At 43.8% G+C, this 21,157-nt stretch overlaps 1 protein-coding gene across 3 annotated transcripts in view; it reads left to right on the forward strand.

The window, feature by feature from the left end:
* Nucleotides 1-21,157, forward strand: part of CACNA2D3 (calcium voltage-gated channel auxiliary subunit alpha2delta 3) — a 939,729-nt gene that overhangs the window by 738,715 nt on the left and 179,857 nt on the right. For all 3 annotated transcript variants that reach the window (XM_031009416.3, XM_031009417.3, XM_055383540.2), the window contains 7 exons: nt 2,962-3,045; nt 10,421-10,492; nt 10,751-10,812; nt 12,197-12,264; nt 16,665-16,710; nt 16,873-16,970; nt 19,353-19,446. In XM_031009416.3, the coding sequence (XP_030865276.1) occupies nt 2,962-3,045; nt 10,421-10,492; nt 10,751-10,812; nt 12,197-12,264; nt 16,665-16,710; nt 16,873-16,970; nt 19,353-19,446 (524 nt within the window). The remainder of the gene's footprint in view (nt 1-2,961; nt 3,046-10,420; nt 10,493-10,750; nt 10,813-12,196; nt 12,265-16,664; nt 16,711-16,872; nt 16,971-19,352; nt 19,447-21,157) is intronic.

Consider the following 21,157-nt stretch of genomic DNA (forward strand, 5'->3'; position numbering starts at 1 on the left):
TGGGGAGGATCAGAAGTCAAGAATTCTCTGCTGATTCCACCTTTGCCAAATACCATCTAAAATGACTTGGGTTCTTTAGCGCAGGTATGAATTTTCTGCCAGGAGAGTCTTCAGTTCAAACTTGTAAGCTACACACCAGGCAGAGACATATGAATGTGATTGTCTGACACCGTCATAGTCAACAAACAGCTTCTGTCTGCCTATGGTTTGCAGAATGGTGACCAGTAAAATTATTGAATGGTCTTCTTCATTTCAGGAAAATGAGATATTAGCCAATTTTATTCAATGAGCCTGTGTCATTCCACAAAATGCATGACTCTCAGGAATCTTGCTAGCTGAATATTAAAATATTTTACTGTGTCTGGGAATGTGTTTGCCATTTTACATACAATATTTCATTTAATACTCTCAACCTTTCTTTGCCATGGAGGTACTATTGTTTTTACCCATTTCGTAACTGATGACGGAAGCTTGGAGTAGCTGGATACTTGGCTCAGGATCACACACCCAATGTGATGTGAGTGGTGTGACACGGCAGAGCCACTGTGACCTTCTCCTCTGAAAAAGACACATGGACACTTTGAGGACAAAGGAACATTTGTTGCTCTGGAGCTTGTAGTCTTTTTTCAAAGCTCTTTAACAGTGGTTGAAATAACATGAGGCTTAGACATGAAAATTTGACAGAGGCTGGTGTTGGGTGGGGTGTCCTCTACCATACAAGCTATGCGATCTTATTTAACTTGTGATTTAATTTATTTAACTTGTGAGAACCTGTTTTCCCAAATGCATTATGGGCAATAAATTGACCTTAAAGAAGCAGAATTAAGAAGGATAAACCACAAGTAAGTCCTTGGGAAAGAATGAAGCACTGTTTAATTGACTTTGTGTCTTTAGTGCCTTGCACTTAGTAGGTGTACAATAAATGTGCATTGAATAAATGAATAAAGAAGCACTTTGAAGTGACCAAAGAAAGAACTTCCTCAAAATAGACAGTTTAGATCCAGTATCAAGCTACCCAAGAAATTATGAAAGTTCTGCCTGTGAAGTTCAGGATCTGGGTTGTGTGAGTTTCTGGGGTACCTAATAGTTCTCAGTAATGGTTCTTAGGTAACAGAGGTCCAGAATGACTGTCTGACTCTGAGTCCTCAGGGGGACACGACTATCCCTGCCCCGCACTCCTCCACGCTGAGGGGCAAGGCACCGCTGCTGACAACTCCAGTTGACCTCGTTGCTGTTCTTTTCTGTTCAGCCCAAGACTGCATCTCACAAAGACCAGGGCTTCCATGCACACAGGAACTGTCCTTAACAAGATCCAACTGCTAATCTGCTATTGTTTACAGTGGCTTCTGAGGGAACCACTTTCCTTCCCCTTCATCTGGAGTGGATCTGATGTCATAAAACTGACTGTGAATGTCTGTTAATTGAAAACCTAAGAGTAGTGGGGTGGGCTCACCGTTGATCAGGGTGGTAAGAGCCCACTGGCCATAGGAGGCTAGGCACCATCCTAGGTAGTGGTGAGGAGGGGGAGTCTCCAGAGAGTTCACAGAGTTCCTGAAATGCAGTTGACAGGTAAGAAAAGAGTGCATGCGTGGACACTTGGCCCTGTTTGGCACCACAGTGATGCAAGATCGACCCCTTCTGGCCCTCCCCTCATCCCCCTGGGGGTCAGTTTACACTTGTCTGGTTCAACATATGGGTGGCAGTTTTCTCCTTCATGCCCAGTGTGGCCTCAGCACCTGTCTCCATAGTAGCTGATCAGTGTCCAAAATGGCAACCTATAGTTTTGGGGTCTTAAAACAGTTAGACTGACCCTGTATCTCAGTTAGAACTTTCCAATTAAATCAAAAGATGACCAAGCTGGAGAGAAAAGTGAAAAAGAAAGCAGTATACGTGCATATATATTTTTCCAATGTGCCATTAACCGTAACTGATGAACGTGTAAAGGGGTTGCTAATCCTTAGCCTGCAGCAGAGGGCAGACTTTCCTACATTATAAACACCCCACAACCAGCATGAAAGGCCTCAAGACACAAGAATGTCCAGACACAAGAACGTCCGGTCGATAAAATGGTAGGCTTGCAGGGTGACTAACACCAATGATTTAGGGAAGAAAACTAAAACCACTTCCCCAGTTATTCATGCACTCATCAGCTTTTCCGGAGAAATGCCCTAACAGCCATTACATCTGGCTGTGATTCCCAATACCCTCATCTACTCCAGGTAAAGGAGCCATGCTTAGTTCAGTACTGCTGTGGCCAGTGTGACAGCGAATAGATGGTTCTGTGTGTCTGCAAAATGCCACCAGCATGCTGAGCCCAGCCCCAGCTGTGGAGATCAGTGCTTTTGCTTCCTAGCTAAGGAGTACGGGTAGGTTTGAGACAAAAGGTAGAGGAGAGAGAATTATAAAGTATAGGGGGATATGACTAGATTTTTTGGTAAATGTAAGTAAGAAGCCCTTTCTTGTATCACGGATTGAGTTTTAGCAGCTTTGGGATACACACACACACACACACCATTCAATGGGAAGACAAATCCAACTGCTAACTAGTCTGCTATGATTTACAGAATTTACATTGTTTACATGTATACCATTTATGTGTACACACACACACACACACACACACACACACACACACACACACACACGCCCCCCATTCAAGGAGGGGACAAATTTTCCTTTGCATCTGGTGTTTTGGAAACCAAGAAGTCTACAAGGTAAATTCATATCAAGCAAAGAGTTAACTTTTCTACTCCCAACTTGGAGCAAATGTTTAGAGGCATCTGACCTTGGCTTTCCTGTCATTAAAAGTCCCTAGGACTGTCACCCTGCTGGGCTTCTCACCCTCATCGGTCCACTCCCAAGTCCTGTCCATGAAACAGGACTTGGGAAGGTAAAGATTGCCCTGGCTGATGACTTCATGGACTTTTGTTTTTCTTTTCTTTTTCTTCTTCCCCTTGCTAGTACGAAGAAGGAAAAAAGCGAAGGAAACCTAACTATAGTAGCGTTGACCTCTCTGAGGTGGAATGGGAAGACCGAGATGACGTGGTAAGTGATTTGTTTTCAGGCCTCGTGGAGAAGGAGCTGCATTGTACCCACTTCTGTACCTGGGGGCGATCCCAGGAGTTGGCCAAGAGGCCCACTGAAGGGACACCTGGCTACCAGAGGGACGTAGAGACAATGGGCCTTTGTACCATGCGTGGAGTTTTATAACTCTTCAGCCGGTCAGTCGGACCAGTTGCAGACAGGCCAGCCACTCCAGCTGCTTGTGCCGTCTACTAAAACCATCCCCCGGCGGACGCTGGTCCCCTCTGCAGCTGATGACTCCAGCCTTCTTCCCAGTGCAGTGGATGGCCCCTGACATCTTTAGTGGAACCTGGCTGGGCAACAGCAGGCTCTGCCTGGTGCAAAGTCAGGGTGCCTGCAGGCCAAGCAGGCAGGTTCCTGGGCAGCAAGAATTCACCTGTCAGGACCTCATTGGCACAGCCCTTGTTTTCACAGTACAGCCCAGGGCTCTGCAGGCTCACTTTTCTCCTGCTTGGTCGGCTGCCCATTTCCTGTACCTTCCCAGCCTTTCATTCTGCTCTGGCCTTGCTGCAATTGCACCCCATGCTTTTTCCCCACGTAGATTCAGCCTTTGGTGCTCTATCAAAAGCTCTCCTTATACCCATGATTTAACCTTGTCAGGTCTTCTTGGTACTTCCTCAATAAATCAGATTTGTTAGACACGGCTGCCTTTGTGTGAATCCAGGTGGACTCTCCTTAATTAAATCATAACTTCCCAGGTGTTTCCATCTGGGTCCCTCCTCTTCACTTTTTCTAAGAGTGTGTCTGTGCTGAGGCCACGTTTCTCTGCCCTACCCTCCCAGATTCGTCTAGGGTCCTTTCTTAAGTTCCACTGTTGAGTTGGCATTGTTTCCATCTCTCACTGCATCCTACTCTCCAAAGGGATGTTGAGGAGAACCATTTGAAAGCCCAGACTGGGTTCTCATGCCTTCCAGAACATGGGGCCAGCATCACAGTGCTTCCGCTGCAGCTTTCCTTCTTTCCACACCCTCTGCACTTTGTCACCAGCTCAACTAGCATAAATCTCTCATTTTCATCCTTGCCGGTAAAATGTGAGAGCCATACCTGTTTTAGAAATTTAGCCTCTTTTCTTCTTCATCTGCTCTAAGTCTACTTAAACCCAAGTTTAGACAAAATAACTTTGCCATTTGATAAAAGCTCCTTCCTCCTCCATACCCTTTTCCCCGCAAGCCAATGAGCTGACATAGTGTCAGCTCAATAGCATGGTCGAGTTTTCTATCTTCTTATTCCTTAAACACTGTCACAAGGATCCGGTCAGTTCTTAGGATTGTCCTGCACCTAATGTGCCCACCCTGGCTTAGCACAATTGTGAGGAGTGCCACTCAGGTTTTAGACTCCTGCCAGGTTCAAATCCCACCTTCGCTGCTTGCCGGATGTTTGTCTTGGGTGAGTGATTATGCTTCTCTAGACTTCAGTTTTTATTTTGTGTTCTTTGTTTTACTTTTCCCCAAGAAAATGAGTGTGATGGTAGTTGTCCCCACCTCATAGAGCTGTTCTGAGGATTAAATGGATTAATGGATTGAAAAACAGAGAAGTACTTGCACTGTTCTGGGGAGTAAGTAAGCATTCTACAAGTGATAGCCATTGTTAGTATTATTCTGACCTCATCAGTCCTCAGGGGACCCTGTCATGAATGAATGTCCTGTGGATTTACAGTTGCTATGAATCTTCGGAGGGGACTTTCCATTGTTGCCCTTCCTCTTCCTTCTTCACTTTATCTGTTGATTTATTTTTTTTTGTTTGCTTGTTTGTGACCTCACTGAATCGTCTCCCTTTTTCCATGCCACTTGAAGAGATGTATGACTCAGCTCACTCCAGTCATCACCTGTGCCCCAGCTAATTTTCAGTGAGCGAATGTCTCCTTTAGTAATCACAGTTTGGGAACACTTTGTATCTCCTCATCCTACTTTGCTTTCTCGTTGGAGCTGCAGGCATTGGATTCGCAGCCTCACGTGTGTGTTCTTCACCTCCACATGACACCCAGGACTGCGTTCTGTCTGTCCAACTTCAGAGTTGGACATCTCAAGCAAGTCCAGTGCTTTTGTTCTGCACAAGTTGGTCTCTGGTTATGTCTTTGGTTTGAGTCTCTTATCTTGTCGCCTTGGAGTATGGTGCATTTGGAATGTGAATTCCTTCTCTATCAATATATTTGACTTGGGAAAACCCAAACCACCATTTCTCTCCTGGGGATTTGCACGTCACTAATTGGAGAATTCTGGAATCTACAGAAAGCATCATTGTGAAGTCTGCACAAAATCTCACATATCCATGTGCTGGGCCTTGGGATTTGCACCTGAGTAGCAGAGGACAGGGTTTAGGTTGAAATCTAGGAAAGACCATGTAAGCACAGCCCACTGAGGAAGAAGCAGTAGAGTCTGCCCAGATGCAGAGAATTTCTTGGAAGGTGAGTTCTACTTCTCTAGGAAGTAGGCTCCTGAATTTAATAACCACAGTTATAACCTGCATACTTCCAAAAATGAAGTAAGTTCATATATACTGTTACAATGTATATAAAATAGACTGGCTAAAATTAAAAGAAAAAAAGACAACAATTTAAAACTATTTATAGCAGTATGAGCAGGACTTCTGTCCCACTCTGCAGGATGAGTTAGGCATCAGGGCAGGAATACAATAAGTAGGGCAGATCTTTGGCGGACCCATGTGCCAGCAGGGGATTTTGAGACATGCATAGCCCGGTCTGAATTGCCAGTGTAGATCCCCTCTGGGAAGGGAAAATTATCTTAAAAATAGCGTTTATCCTTTGGTTATAAATTCTCAGAGATGGCACAAGGAATTGAGGGTGATTTTTTTGTTTTGTTCCTATTAACTTCCAGTCATTCCCAAGCTTTCCACATTGAATGTGATTATATCTATTAATAGAAAAAAACTCATAAAAATAATAACTGCCATATATTAGCTCTTCCTGTACACCAGTACCATTCTAAGTTCGTGAGTGATCTTATTTATTTATCACAGTGAACCTATGAAATGGGTGTTTTATCTCCATTTTACAGGTGAGGAAACTGAGGCAGAGAATGGATGTAATGGCCTAAGGACATAGAGTGTGGATTCCAACTCAGGCAGCCTGGCCCACAGAGCCGTGCTCTTGACACTTGGATATTCCATGGAGAGAGCCCTTAAGTCCTTGAGTCCAGGAGTCCTTGAAGACCCTATTTCAGTGACGCATAGTATATGGGTTATCCTCCTCTGGGGGTGCAGAAAAGATAGGGAGTGCCTCGCACATAGTAGCTGCTAAACAGATGTTTGTCTGCATGGTATTGTTGTGAATACTGCCCCATAGATGCTACTTTGAATCTAACTACAATCCCTTCCGTTGTGGTAAAAGCCTTTTTTCCCCTACTACCCTCTAGGCAACTACATTGCTTCATACCCATGATGACTCTGATGGAAAATTTCTCCGGAGTCTTTTTTGCCCGAAGCCCTATAAGGCAAAAAAGCCTTTTTCCTGGGACATATTTCTGAGACCTTAGTCCATTTATTTGATTCTTTTTTATACCCTTCCCAGAGTGTCTCTCCAGCTCATGCTTGAGCTCTGGACACCCAAACTAAGCACAACACTCCCCCACCCCCTCCAAACCCAAACTGACACATAGGGGAGGAGGAAGAGAGAGAGAATGTTTTGCAGGTTCTCCATGCTCAAGTCTGTTTTCCTACGCTGGTTGAATGCTTGCTTGGGAATGACAGACCTGTTGATCCACTGTGTCTCCCTTCCTCTTTAAACTGCCAGCTTCTCTGTGGTTGCATGTCATTAGGGGCTTAGAAATGCAGGCTGCCTGTGCACCAGAAAAGGTGAGGCTCACGTTCTAATGTGGACAGAGAGCCACCATTAGGAGCACGAGCTATCATTCCATAATCATACACACAACTTAAGGTGGCCAGTGAATCTCTGGGGAAAGCTTCCTTAATGAGCTGTAACATGGCTGGTCAGAGTAGCAGGCTAACAATGAAACAGGAAACATGGCTTCCAGCTGTAACGAGGTTGGCAGGAAAGTGGGTGCTTTGAGTGGTTATCCAAGGAGCTTCTGCTTCAGCACTGCAGAAGAGAGACACATTCACCAGGGGCTCTGGAGAAGCACATCTGAACTGGACAATGCAGGGCCCAGGGGAAAGGGTGGTTCCCAGAGAGTGGAGAGGCTGATCACTGTCGCCAGATGAGTATTTTCAGCTTGAGGAGATTTTACCTTTTATTTTATTGAGTACACTGTGGTACAAGCTGCTTTAATGTCCACTGCATTACCACACTTGCGAATGCTTGATATCCGATATGGAAATATCAAGGTATGCCACTGATGTTTTAATTTGCCTTTCTCTGACTATGTGTTAAGTTGAACAGCTGCACATGGGGTTTTTAATGACTACATAATATGCTAACATATGGGCACATCAAAACTTGTTTGGAAATTTTCCTCTGCCAGGCCATTTGCATTTTTCCAGTTGTTCACTGTTGTAAATCCAGACAGTGGCAAGTTCAAAGCAGTGAACATCATGCCCTCCCCGCCCTAGGTGGGGACCGATTGCATTGCTCTTCCCCATCACTTTGTCCTGTGCTTAGGACTCCTCTGCCGTCTTACAACCTAGGGGTGCCACTCACTGTGATTCTGGGCAAGTTGCTCCTCTTCTCAAGCTGCAGCCTCCTAAGATAAAAAAGTGACATTTCTAGAATGTTCCAGCCTCACAGTACTGTATTCTCACAGGGCAGTCTATTAAGTCATCAAACTCCCTTTCCTCCTCTGGCAAGGAGGACAGAAAACTACCTTCCCGTCAACCCGAGATCATAGTACTTAGAGCTTGTAGAAGAGTCTGCCAGGAAGTTGGGACCTCAGACTATGACGTGGTCAATTGTTAAAACATTTTATTTGGTTTTTAAAAAGCTCAGAAATAATATATGATTTTTATATTAATGCTATAAAATATTTAATGTTGTCCAAGTGCTTTCTCTTCTGATTTGGGAAGCAGAGGTTAAGAGCATGGGCTCAAGAGGCAGAGGCCTCGTTACCCTGGGCAAACTTCTTATCTGTGCCTATTTCTCCACCTGTAAAATGGAGATAATAACAGCACCTCAGAATATAAGTTTGAGGGGTTTAAAATCTGTGCCTGACACACAGTAAGAGCCCAGTAAGAGCTCAGTAAACAGTATCTCTCAGTAGTATCCGAATTTCATAGAATCTGATGTCCGTTTTTATAGCCCCTGACAGGATCCCTGGGGTCTGGGAGTCCTCACTCATGAACACTTTAGACAGAATGAAGGAAACAGGAAGAAAGTGAGCCACAGAGAGGTCACGGGACAGCTGGCTTGTGTCAGTGGCAAAACTTGAACATTGATATCGTGGTTTACCTCTTTACCTGGGGCTGTCTCCTTTTCAGTCTATGCAAACCTACAGGCAGTTAAGAGCAGCAGTTTTCAATGTGGGGAGTTGGAGGAGAGGGTTCATGAGCAACATAGCAACGAAATCTACTAAAATAGGAGATAGAGAGGGGCTCATCAGAGTAAGATGTATTTCTTACATGGCTCAAAGTCAAAACAGTTTGGAAAACATTGAGCTTGGGCATCTGCCTCAAGCAAACTCAAGTCCGAATCCTGATGCTTTAAGCTACTGAAAGGTGTCTGATACTAAGTGAAAATGAGGAAGATGGTAATGAGGATGACGATGATACAGATACTGTTGACTGTGGTGTTGATGATGATGGAGGATAGCTAGCATGTATTGAGTGCTTAGGGGCACCAGACACTCTTCTAAATATTGACTCGTCAGTCTTCACTACAACTTAATGAGATGGGTGCTGGCATTAGTTCCATTTTTCAGAAGAGGAAACTGAGTCACAGAGATGGTAAGTGATCGAGATACCCAAGATCATAAAGCTCTGGCTCCAGAGTCCATTCCTTAACTACAGTGCCATCCTGCTTCACAAGTAGGTTCAATAATATAACCTGTTTTCGTTATGATTTAAGAAAAGGGCAAGACTAAAGGAGGCATCAGTGACCCTGGCCTTGGACGCTCCCAGACCCCCATGTTGATTGTTCTGTGCTACTGGGAGTTGGGGGTGGGGTGGCATGGAGACACAGCGAGGCTTACCTAATCTCTAGTTTGCCTGGGGAATGTGAGAGGAGAAGGTCCCAAATGGCTTTAGGCAGGCACCAGAAAGAGGAAAAATGAAAACCATGTTAAAGATAAATCGAGCCGTTCTTAAAAGTTAGAAAGTAGACTTAATTAGGACCAGCTCTCCCTGTCCAAAACCACAAAAGTTAAAATGGGAAAATATTTCCAGAAATGCCTATTATGTGTTGTTAAAAAAATATCTAGAGTAAAATATATGTTTTATTTTATACATGCCTCCAGCTAGAAATTATGCCTTTACTCACTCACACAGAAGATGAGAATGCAAACCCAAATCTAGACAGCCTCGAATCAAATTTAGGTTGCTTGCTAGTGTTGCAGTTTTCTACCGGCCAGATCTTACTCAAGCTCCTCAAAGGAGAAAAGAGGGGAAAAGATGAAAAAGACAAGAGAGGGGTGGGGAGAGAGCCTTTCCTGACAGGCTGTGGCATGTCAGCGTTTGCTCCTATTCCATTAACTGGCCTTCTCTGTCGTCTTGCCTTGGTGCCCATGACGGCACATCTTTCATCACTGCGTCTGCTGTCCTCCTCTGAACTCATGGAAGGGCCACATGTAATTAGATGAGGTCAGCTGGGGGTGGGGGAGGAGAGCCAGGCTCGCTGCTCCTAAACAGGACCTCCAAAAATCAGATACAGGGTCGCTCCTGTTCACTGCCTCATCAGCAAGGTCATTATTAATTGGCCCAGATTTCTCAGAGAGCATTTAAAGATGATTCATCTTAGGAAAGGCTAACCCCTGTCTTCCAAATGCTTGGCCTTTTTTTTTCTTCTTCTTCTTTTTAACTACTGTGTAGGAAAACGTCTTTAACTCGATTATGTTTTGAAAAGTGATTTCTCCATGACAAATCAGTACCCTTTTTGAAAACGTACCTTGTCCCCAGAGACATTCTTGCTCGGCATTTTAGCGGGTCTCCAGGAGTTCACTCTCTGACTCCCGGGATTCATCAGTATTGTCAAGGCTCTTTTGTTATTGTCCTGAAGTTTACACGAGCTCCCCAAATTAAAGATGAAGGTCATTTATTTATTGTTGTTAGCCTGTCTCCCATTGTACATGAGCAGTTGGGTGTTTTATTCTTCAGAAGCTCTGTTTTCGAGGTGTAAGTTCAATATGGAGGCTCCACTGCACACTGAGGATGCAAGATGTCCAGATTACATGATAACCCAGGGAAGAACTAACACACTTTTCTTTTATTATTTTAGTTGAGAAATGCTATGGTGAATCGAAAGACGGGGAAGTTTTCCATGGAGGTGAAGAAGACAGTGGACAAAGGGGTACATTTTTCTCAAACATTTTTGCTGCTTAATTTAAAACAAACCACTGTGAAAAATTAGCTTTGAAAGCTATATCTGGAATAAATATCTTTCGCTGAGATCATTTTTCTCTTGTCTTTACTTATCTCAAACAAGATTCATGTAGTACTGTTAACCTGATCATAGTGTGTCCATTTATTTTTATTTATTTCTGAAGACGTCACTTAGCAGACTAACCATGTTTTCTTTTCTCTACGACTTTTTTTTTTTTCAATCTAGAAACGGGTTTTGGTGATGACAAATGACTACTATTATACAGACATCAAGGGTACTCCTTTCAGGTAGAGCTGACCATAATACATGGACATTCCATCAGACCCATCAGTTGTGTTTGTACAAAACCTGCTGACACTCTCAGAGCTCATCATCTGAAGATAACCAAACACCCTGCCAAAAGGCTGGAAAGAGTGAGGAAGGGGCTTTTCCCAGGCTGCTTTTGTTTTCCAGAAGAGGGGGAGATGGTTCAGGCTCACCTAGGAGAACTCACTCAATCTGCCATGGCTTTGCATCTCATTGTCAAGCAAATATGCTTTGGGGGTTCCCGCTAAGGGTGAAGACAAGTGCAGAGGGTTACCAGGGTCCTTAACCATTGAACTTGCTGCTTTGTGAGTTCCATTTCACCTTTTATTTCCATGACCAAAAAAACAATCCTTCAAACCTGGAGGTGGCATATCCATCCCTACATGTTGTGCCTCTGTTTCCATTTCTCTGAACTGTCCTTGTGTGCTTGTCTACTTTTGAATCCTGTTGTTTCTCTTTGTAACAGTCCTGAAAAATGGCTTTGCCTCATTGGCTGCTTTCAGATGTGTATGTAGCATTCTAAAGTCTCCCACTACTATTAACTTAGTGTTGTGATTCATTTCGTAAAAAATTATTTCAGTAAGCCAGCTTCATATTCCTGAACTGGCGTCTCAGAGCTAAGGAGAGAAGGAGTTTACTGACTGTAGAATAATCTGAAAAATAAATTCTAGCATTGTTGTCCTAAACTGCCAAGGATCATGGGTGGATTCCATGTGGAACCAGGAGCAAATAAGGACCACATGAGCTGCTAAGTGGGTTTGCCAAATAGTCTCTCTAACGTAAGGGACTATGTTTTAAAAACATAGTCTCTTGCTTTTGATAAAAACGGAATGGATCTTAAATCAAGCCAGTGAGTGTGAAAAACCTATTAGACTAGGGAGAGGATTGGGCAAAGAAGCCTGCAACACAGTAATGTGGTTACACTCATGTAGTAGTGGAAGTTTTTGTTTTTGCCCTTGAGAAGGGGTCAATTTCCCGCGTCCCAAAGTCTAGGGGCTGGAGAGACCCATCTCTGGCTGAATGCAGGGCAAGGGTGTATAAAGAGCAGGGCTCATGGTCCTTGGGAGGGCATCTGAAAGACGGGCTTGCTGGAAGGGCGAGCAGTTTGCCACAACTCTGAAAACACAAGGAGTAGCCAATTGCTGCTGGCATTTCCAATCAGAAATTACTTTGAAGCAGCTGATTGAACCTAAGAAAAACCAACACCAGTGATAATCAGTGGGGTTTTGAAAGTAAACGGTTGGAAAAATTGTTGACAGATCATAAAATGGAAATGTGAAAAATGGAAAATTAAAAAATGTTAGCCCACAAGTCTATTCGAGTCGATGCCAGGGATTTCAAGATTTGCTTTGTCTGTCTGCACAGTTTAGGTGTGGCGCTTTCCAGAGGTCATGGGAAATATTTCTTCCGAGGGAATGTAACCATCGAAGAAGGTAAGATACTGCCTGGCTCGTCTTATCCTTTGGTGTGGGAGGAAAGCTCGGGAGCTAGCTATTGAGTTAGCTGAAGAACTTGTTCATCTGTCCGCACCTGTGACCAGTCCCTTGGACATTCCACTCAAACGAATGCGTACTTGATATTCTTAATACTTTTCTTCTTCCCTGGTGTGCCTAGATTTCAGAATGGCAGGAGTTCCGATTCATGGTTGTGATTTAATTTACTTATATTCTGCTTTCATCCACAGTGCTGTTGACTGTGAGTTACTCATAGTCAACAGCATTGTGGATGAAAGCAGAGTATCAGTAAATGGGAATCATCCCTCAACTATATTCTTCTCATACATAAAAATCAGTACTTGGGAGAAATACAAATTTATGAAATAACTCATGCCCAGGGAAAACCATGAAAACAGAGATATGAGAGCCTTAGTCTCTCCTACACAGTTGAGCCACGTATTTCACTTGTGTTTCATGGCAGCCCTGGCCCAAAGGGAAATGTGACCATTTAAATGATTTACATAGGTCAGAGGGAGTAAGTAGCACCTTGAAGTTCCCAGACCCTCTTATCTTCATAAAGCACAGAGGCACAGTAAACTCTCAGTAAACAGGAGCAGTTGTTATAGCTCTTTAAATTTTAAAATTGCTGTCACACGTGCTATCCTTTTCATCTGCCAGCTCCCTAGTAGTTCAGAGAGGTTACCTGTCCCAGCATTAGGAGCTCACAGGGGTGGTGGACATTGTTTCTGAAGGGCACCACTCCCTGAGTGGCCTTGAGTGACTCACTTGCAGGTCATTAGGTTTTGCATGTCCACAGAGAAGGAGTGGGCCCAGAACAGTAGTCTTTCTGGATGTCTTTAGGGAGGACAGCCAGGAATGGGAAGGTCAATTATAAGCAAAGTTTTAATTGGTCGGAACTGATTACACATGTATGTGGTGAGTTTCCAGAAGCTGGGCCATCCATGGCGCCCTCAGATGATGCCACAGGGTGTGAGGAAGGAGATGGACATTCCCTGAGACGCCAAACCCCTAGATAGCCTCTGATTTACTGCCAATGGTCCCTGCCCGTGTTGTTTCAGGGATGTTGGTTTGTGCTTCCCAAGTGCTTGTGAGATCGTATAGGGGCAGAAGGGAGAGTAGAGAGGCTCACTGTGAGCTGGGCACAACCCAGAGTGTGCCCACCAAAGAGCTAACCATGTGGTCTCTCTTCCCAGAGACATGCCAGAGAACACAGGCAACTCTGTGACTTGAGCAAGACACTCTGCAGGATGTGTTTTCAGGATCATGTTTTCACTTCTAGAATTTTCTGCCTCTGTGGGCCATGTTGGCTCTATGGACATCACTGCCCATGAAGCCAGAAAATTCATGTCTAAGCCATGTGAGGTCAAGCTGAAGAAACAACTCATGGTCAGAACAATAGGAGAGGTTATTAAGAGATTAACTGCCTCTCATGGGTCTGCTCCCTTGGTCAATCCTCAATACATGGGCCTGTCCCTCCCTTCCTCTCTGTCTGTCTCACACACACACATACACACATGCATGGAGACACAGATAAACACAGTTGTTTTGCATTGTCTTTTGGATTCTTTTTCAGTCACTATCTTCCTGTATGTTCCACAGCTGTGAGGCTAAGCCGTCACATAGAATTTCAGAGCTAATTGTAACCACTGTGCAAGAAATTAGCTCAAATCCTTAGCAAGGGGGAGAGTGGCTGCTTATCCACCCAAATGAGGTCATATCTTCCTCTCTCTGTTGGTCCTCTGTAAATAAAAAGACTGACAATCCTGCCAGCTTTGCTGAGTAATAGAACTTAAGAAAGCTGCTTCCCCTTGGGCCAAATAGTAGAGGATCTTGTCATCTCTCTAGGAGCCATGGTGTGTTATTGTTCTCTTCTGTTCTTGGAGAGGGAAGGAGTTCCTTGGGGTTGGCAACCATACTTCTATAGGATCTTCAATAAGGAATAACTGCCTACAGAATGTAGGAATTTTCCACAGGCTTTGCCAGTGCCAGAGATTACAAAGGTGGCAAATAGGTAGCTTTTGCTAAAAAATATAAAAAGTCATTACCAAGATTGAAGGTGTGGGCTATAATTCTACCTGCTGAAATTGTTTCTCTTATGAATCTTTTAATCTTTTTCAACACTTAGTATCTTTTTTTTTGTTTGTTTGTGATGGAGTCTTGCTCTGTTGCTCAGGCTGGAGTGCAATGGTGTGATCTCAGCTCACTGCAACCTCCACCATCTCCTGGGTTCAGGTGATTCTCCTGCCTCAGCCTCCTGAGTAGCTGGGATTACTGGAGCATGCCACCACGCCCAGCTAATTTTTGTATTTTTAGTAGAGACAGGGTTTCACCATGTTGGTTAGGCTGGTCTCGAACTCCTGACCTCGTGATCCGCCTTCCTCGGCCTCCGAAAGTGCTGGGGTTACAGGTGTGAGCCACCGCGCCTGGCCACTTTGTATCTTTTATGTGTATTGCACATGATAATTGTTCAACAAATTAGAGCTTATGTCATTATTGTCAACAGTTCCAGTCATCAGTGGATATGATTGTTATCAGAAGGACCAATGTCAGAGGTGAGAGAATTAGAAAACAATTAAATTTCCTTGGTGCCCTAGGAACCCAGAGAAGAAGCAGTCAAAAAGATCTTCCCGATAGATCTCATCTTTTCTGAGTGTCATTTATAGGTCCTGTGAAATATAGCCAGAGACGATTTTGTGAATGAGGTTGGGAGGATGGGAACTGCAACTAGAAAAAGACTTGACACTCTAAACCCAGTTTTCTGGGAAGGTACAGTCCCTTCTCAGGGCCTTTGCACTTGTTATTCCTTCTGCCATGAGCATCCTTCCTGCCACCTACATGACTCTTCCTTTCCTCATTCAGGTCACTTTCTCAGTGAAGCCTTTCCTGACCTCCATAGTTACAATGGAATCTCTCTCTCTCTCTCTTTCTTTCTCCCTTCAACCCTCCTTATCTCTTGGTCCTCCCTGTTCTTGTTCCATGTTCTCTTTTCCTTTTTAGCCCTTGCTACCATCTGATATTCTCTAAAGTTAAATTTTAATATAATTTACTATCTCTTTTCTGCCACTAGAAATTAAATACAGTGAAGGCGGTAATTTTTGTTTTGTTTTTTCACTGCTGTATTCTCAGGGCCTAGAATCATACCTGGCATATAGCAGATGCTCAGTGAAAGTATGGAAGAAAGGAAGGAATGGGAGGAGGGCAAAAGGAAGGAAGGAAAGTTGTTTGGTTGGGAAGAAGGAAAGGAAAAAAAGAAGAAAGGCTGCACAGATAGATGGATTGCACTAGGGACTAATCCCTGTCCCATTTAACTGTTTTCTGGCACTTGTGAATTATGCAGTATTACTTGTATCTCATGGTAGATATAACTCAAAAGAGCTGACATGACATCCCCAAGGTCATTCAGCCTGTAGGTGTTGGAGCGTGGGTATGCCCACTTGGATCATATGCAATGATGTTCATTCTAATGTATTCTCTACTTTCTGTAAAATCAAGCAGAATTGTGTGATAGGTCTAGTATTTTGCTACTTCTTTTATAGATTTGTGTTTGAGAAGGAAACTGGAGTCCTGAGTGCAGTAAGATACTATCAGTCATTTAAGAAACTAACTTCCCAAAACAGGCTATAAGCATCATGGGAGTTCCCGAGGTCATCATTGAGAAGTGTATGTCTGCTGATAACCCATTAAGATCAAGCCATGTGAAAGTGCAATGAAACAGTTATCCTTGCAGAGTTAGGATGGTCTGGAACCTTCTGTTAAAACTCCCAGATTCCATGCAAGCCCCAGCTCCCCTAGTTTCCTTCCCAGGCGGATGACCGTTTTCCCTTAGGATCCTGTAACAACTAGCAATCTTTGCGGCTCAGAAACAGTTGAGTATTGACGACTTCATATTGTTCAACCTATGACTTCACCCTCACAACCACACATCAATTAGGGACTATTATTCCTGCTTTTCACATGAAGAAACTGACGTTTAGAGAAGTAAAATAACCTGTTGACATCACACAGGAGGTCAATGGCCTAGCCCAGTTCCCAACTCGGACTAAATGGAGCACCAGAGACAGTGTTTCTAACAGTCCTGTTAAGCTTCTCCCTCCGGACTCATTTGTATATCCTCTATCTTCAAGGGGTTAAGGTTTTCCTGGGATGAACAGCCAGGGAAGGTGGCAGTGCTGGGCTGAGTGAGGTAGAGATGGGGAGAGAGTCCTGCCTGGAAGGGAACTCGTTTATTTTCCTCAGAGTCCCTGCTCCAAGGCAGGTCCCTTAAGGTTGATGTCTACCCTTAACCCACCCCACAGCCCTACCCTAGAATATTTGAAGCACACAGGAGGACTGGGGGAGTGGTACTTATTCATGAACCCCTTCTCCTTGACCCCCAGGCCTGCATGACTTAGAACATCCCGATGTGTCCTTGGCAGATGAATGGTAAGAATTAAACCATCCCTCCTTGACCATGGCATCCTTCATTGCCCTCTTTGATTCCACATGGTTTGTGCTCCCTTGCCCAGTTTTCCTGATTCCAAGGCAAAGGAAGCAGATGCTGTAAATATTGACATGCTCTTGTTTTGGGCCATGTCATGTTCTTAGGTCCTACTGCAACACTGACCTACACCCTGAGCACCGCCATCTGTCTCAGTTAGAAGCGATTAAGCTCTACCTAAAAGGCAAAGAACCTCTGCTCCAGTGTGAGTATGCTTTCAAAAATGTGCTGTGCCTTCAGGGGTGATGGTGGGGAATGAACTCAAAACATTTTTTGCCTCAGTTGTTAAGGGAAGCTTTGCTTTGGCAGAGATTATCAGTCACATGAAATCTAATCAAATATCTGCTTCCTGTAGGAACAGGAGAAAGAATGTGGATTATGGAAAATTGTACAGAATCCCCAATCCTGGTTTAGCTGTTTGCATTGGGCTTTGTCCCCTTCTGAACCATTTAGTCAAGCAACTGAATAGGATGAAAATGTTACAACTGGGAAGGGACTGTAAATATTTGCTTATCTCCCTTATTTTGCAAATGAGAAACCAAGGCTGGAAGTAGGATTGTGCCTCATTCAAGGCTATATCTAGATCTCCTGGTTCTCCCAAGAGTAGGGTCACGACGGGGACACGTAGCCTCTCAGTGTGGTACATGCTGAGTGTCCTGCCTACCAAGCATCCCCTTCTAGGGGAGTTCAGTGAGTAGGAAATCTCTCAGCTGGTGCAAAAGAGGGAAGAGCAGCGGCAGCCCTGAATGTCCCTCAAAAGCAGAAGCAGACCCTATACTCTCACAGGATAGCTCCAGTAGCTACAGTTTGGGCAGGGGGAGAGCCACTAAAACTGATCATGATATCTGCCCCCACCTCTAACAAGCATCATGTATTCAATGACCTGAAAAGTGTTTTACATATGTAATCCTATGAGAGGTGTAAGGAGATTATCCAGCTACTAAACGACATCTCCATAGAATGGATTTCCTTTTTGGGATATGCCCTGGTGGGGAAAGGATCCGACGGACATCCTGTGAGCCCAATGTGTCATTGTCTTTGACTTTTTAAGGACGTATTTAAAAAACAAAAGTATAGAGACAATATGAATAATACATTTGTAGTCACCATCCAGCTTTATGCAGTCTTAATATTTTGCCATACTTACTCCAGGTGCTTTTTAAGGAATGAGACATTATAGATAAAGTTGAAGCCCCTGGGTCCCTGCTCAGCCTCGTTTCCCTCCCAAAGAGAATGACCTTCTGTATTTGTTCATTATTCTCCATAATTTAATGCTATTCCTACATATGTAGGTATCTATAAACAATATGTAGCATTAATTTTATTATTTTAAAATATATATTATACTTTATGGTATATTGTATGAATTACTATATTATAAAATATATATGTACTACAACTTGTGTTTTCACCCATTATATTTTTTAAATTTGTGTTGATCATTTAGCTTTAACGCATTTATTTGCGTTACTATATAGAATTCCACTACATAACTTAATATATTCATTGTCTTACTGATAAGTTATTTCTAGCTTTCGCTTTTCAGCAAAGCTCTTTTTTTTTTTTTTTTTTTTTTTTGCCCCCAGTCAAGGTGAGGACTGTCCTGTCCCATGTGATAATTAGTTATCCTCCTCTGCAGAGTGATTTGAAAATTCTAGGATGCCTCTCCTAGACTTACCATATCCTCTCATTCCTTGGCCTCTTCCACAGAGCTCTACCAAGAGTCCCTTTGGATGGCAACAGACATTCTCCTTTAAAATGAAACAATTCTTGGCCGAGCGTGGTGGCTCATGCCTGTAATCCCAGCACTTTGGGAGGCTGATTCAGGCAGATCATTTGAGGTCAGGAGTTTGAGACTAACCTGGCCAACATGATAAAACCCCATCTCTACTAAAAATACAAAAATTAGCCAGGTGGTAGTGGCCTGTGCCTGTAATCCCAGCTACTTGGGAGGCTGAGGTAGGAGACTGGCTTGAGCCTGAGAGGCAGAGGTTGTTGTGAGCTGAGATTGTACTACTGCACTCCAGTCTGGGTGACAGAGTGAGACCGTGTCTCAAAAAAATAAACAAATAAATAAAAATAAATAAAATGAAACAATTCTTAAAAAGAAGGAATCACAAAATAAGAATCCCAGTGGTTATTAAGTTATGGTATCTCTTTCCCATGTGACAACAGGCTGAGAATTTCAGGGTGCTAAAGAATTTCAGTTTTAGGAGAGGACAGAGATGGGAATGATGACAGCCAAGTGTTCAAGGAGTACTGGCTTCTGGTCTCCAAATCTGGGACTCAGCCTGCTGGTCCATGGCAGGAACCACGAGATGGGGTGAGAAAGCAAGAAACTGAAGTGTGAGACACCCAGGGCTCTCAGTTGACTACCTTCTTGCCCAAATGCTTTGGATGCTCCTGTGTTGCAGGCATACCAGCTGTCAGAACTGTTTCATATTTTCAACTAGTGGGAACTTAACTCATAAAGCAACATGCCGCATGAGAAAGTAGCCTGCAGACGCTGCACAATGAGCCCATGAGTGCCTCTCATGCCCCTCTTCCAGTCCTGCTGAAGCATCCTCTTGTCTGTCCCTCCCAACAGGTGATAAAGAATTGATCCAAGAAGTCCTTTTTGACGCCGTGGTGAGTGCCCCCATTGAAGCGTATTGGACCAGCCTGGCCCTCAACAAATCTGAGTAAGTGGTTGCACGTGTCCTCGTTTCATGGCCATTTCCTCACCAACACTCCGAAATATGGTCATGGTTTAAAGAACTAAACTGTTTTAGGAACCTGGTGTTAAAGTTCTTTAATTTTCCCCCAAGCTCCAAACCACAAGAGCTAGAGCAGATTAGCGGCTCGGGCTTGGATGGCAAGCTCCTGGCTTTGACATATAATTTGTTTGAGTTGTAACGTTACATGAAATTTGGTACGCTGAGGTAGGGTGACACTTCCGAGAGAGAGGGAGGCGGAAGGGAACTTCGTTTCCTGCCTCGCCACAGCTCTCTCTACTTTGCAGTCTTGAGGGAGCTTGGGATCTGGGCCAGGTTAGGTTGTGAGTAGGACGGAGAAGTGAGAGCTCAGTTTCATAGGGTGTTAGATACAGCCCTGTGGCTTTATTTCTGAAGTGGAGGGTGGAGGGCTGTGGGGAAGGCCGTGGTAGTAGATATCAAAGACTAGGATGAGAACTGCTTTAGCAGCTTATTATTATTTCTTTACCATTATTAATTTAGGTAGACTATTAAAGATTAAAAAGAAAAGGAAGAACCATTCCTTTTCCCTTATATTTTCATGTGTTACATGATTCATTTCTCTCCACTTTTCTATTCTTCCTTAGTTCATTCCCTCATTTTATCTTCCCTTCTATCCTGTTTCTCTCCATTTTTCTATTCAATAGTTCATTCCCTCATCGTATCTTCCCTTCCATCCTGACATTCATTCTGTTCTCATTTTCATTCATTCACTCATCAAGTCTTGTCTGTGTGCCTGTTATGTGCCAGACTCTGAGCGAGGTGTTGGGGAAATGGAGAGAAACCACACAGATAGAGCCCTTAACATCATGGCACCTGTGGTATATAGTGTGCTGTATTATTAAGAATCATAACTGCTTTGAAGGAAAAGTAAAGACACATAAAGTGTAACAGATCTAAAGTGGAGGAGGAAGATGGGAACTAGTTCAAGGTTTGGGCAGCATTCCAGGAACAGCATGTACAAAGGCCTTGAGATGAGAAAGCATTTGACACATTGGAGGCATTTAAAGAAGGTGGACACAGCTGACATATAGAGGATATGCTGGAAGATGTCAGAGGATGAGGCTGCAGAGGGGCCGCATGGCTCAAGACCTTGGGAGTCAGGTTAAGGATTTTGGATTTTATACTCAGAGCACTGGAAGATCACTGAAGGAGTTTGAGAAGGGGAAGAAAATGATCAGATTTTCATTTTATAAAAAGATCTCTCTATTGCTGTGTGGAGACCAGAGGGTGATGGGGTAAGAACAATAGTAAAGGTTCCTACAGTTTTCCCAGGGATTCATGACTTGGACCCGGGCAGTGGGCACAGAGAGAAGAGGTCCACTTGTGGCTTGCTTCAGAGGCAAGGTCTCCAGGACTTGATGATGGGTTTGTTGTGGAGGGTAGGGAGGTTGAGCCATCAAGGATCATTCCCAGGTTTATATCATGAGCTATTGGGCAGATGGTGCTATTTGCTAACACAAGAGACACTGGGGGAGGATTAGGTTTAGGGCTGGGCATGGCCAGTCTCTCTTCTAGACATCGTGAGCTTAAAATAACTGAAAGTCTCCCAAATGGAGATGTCAGGTAGGCTGTTTAGTATGCAAATCTGGAGCCCCAGAGAGACTGCCATTTTCATTATTAGGGGTGTCTTTGAACTGCTTGCCTTCATGGCATGGAT

This window comes from Gorilla gorilla, chromosome 2, assembly GCF_029281585.2.
Source record: "Gorilla gorilla gorilla isolate KB3781 chromosome 2, NHGRI_mGorGor1-v2.1_pri, whole genome shotgun sequence".
NCBI lineage: Eukaryota > Metazoa > Chordata > Mammalia > Primates > Hominidae > Gorilla > Gorilla gorilla.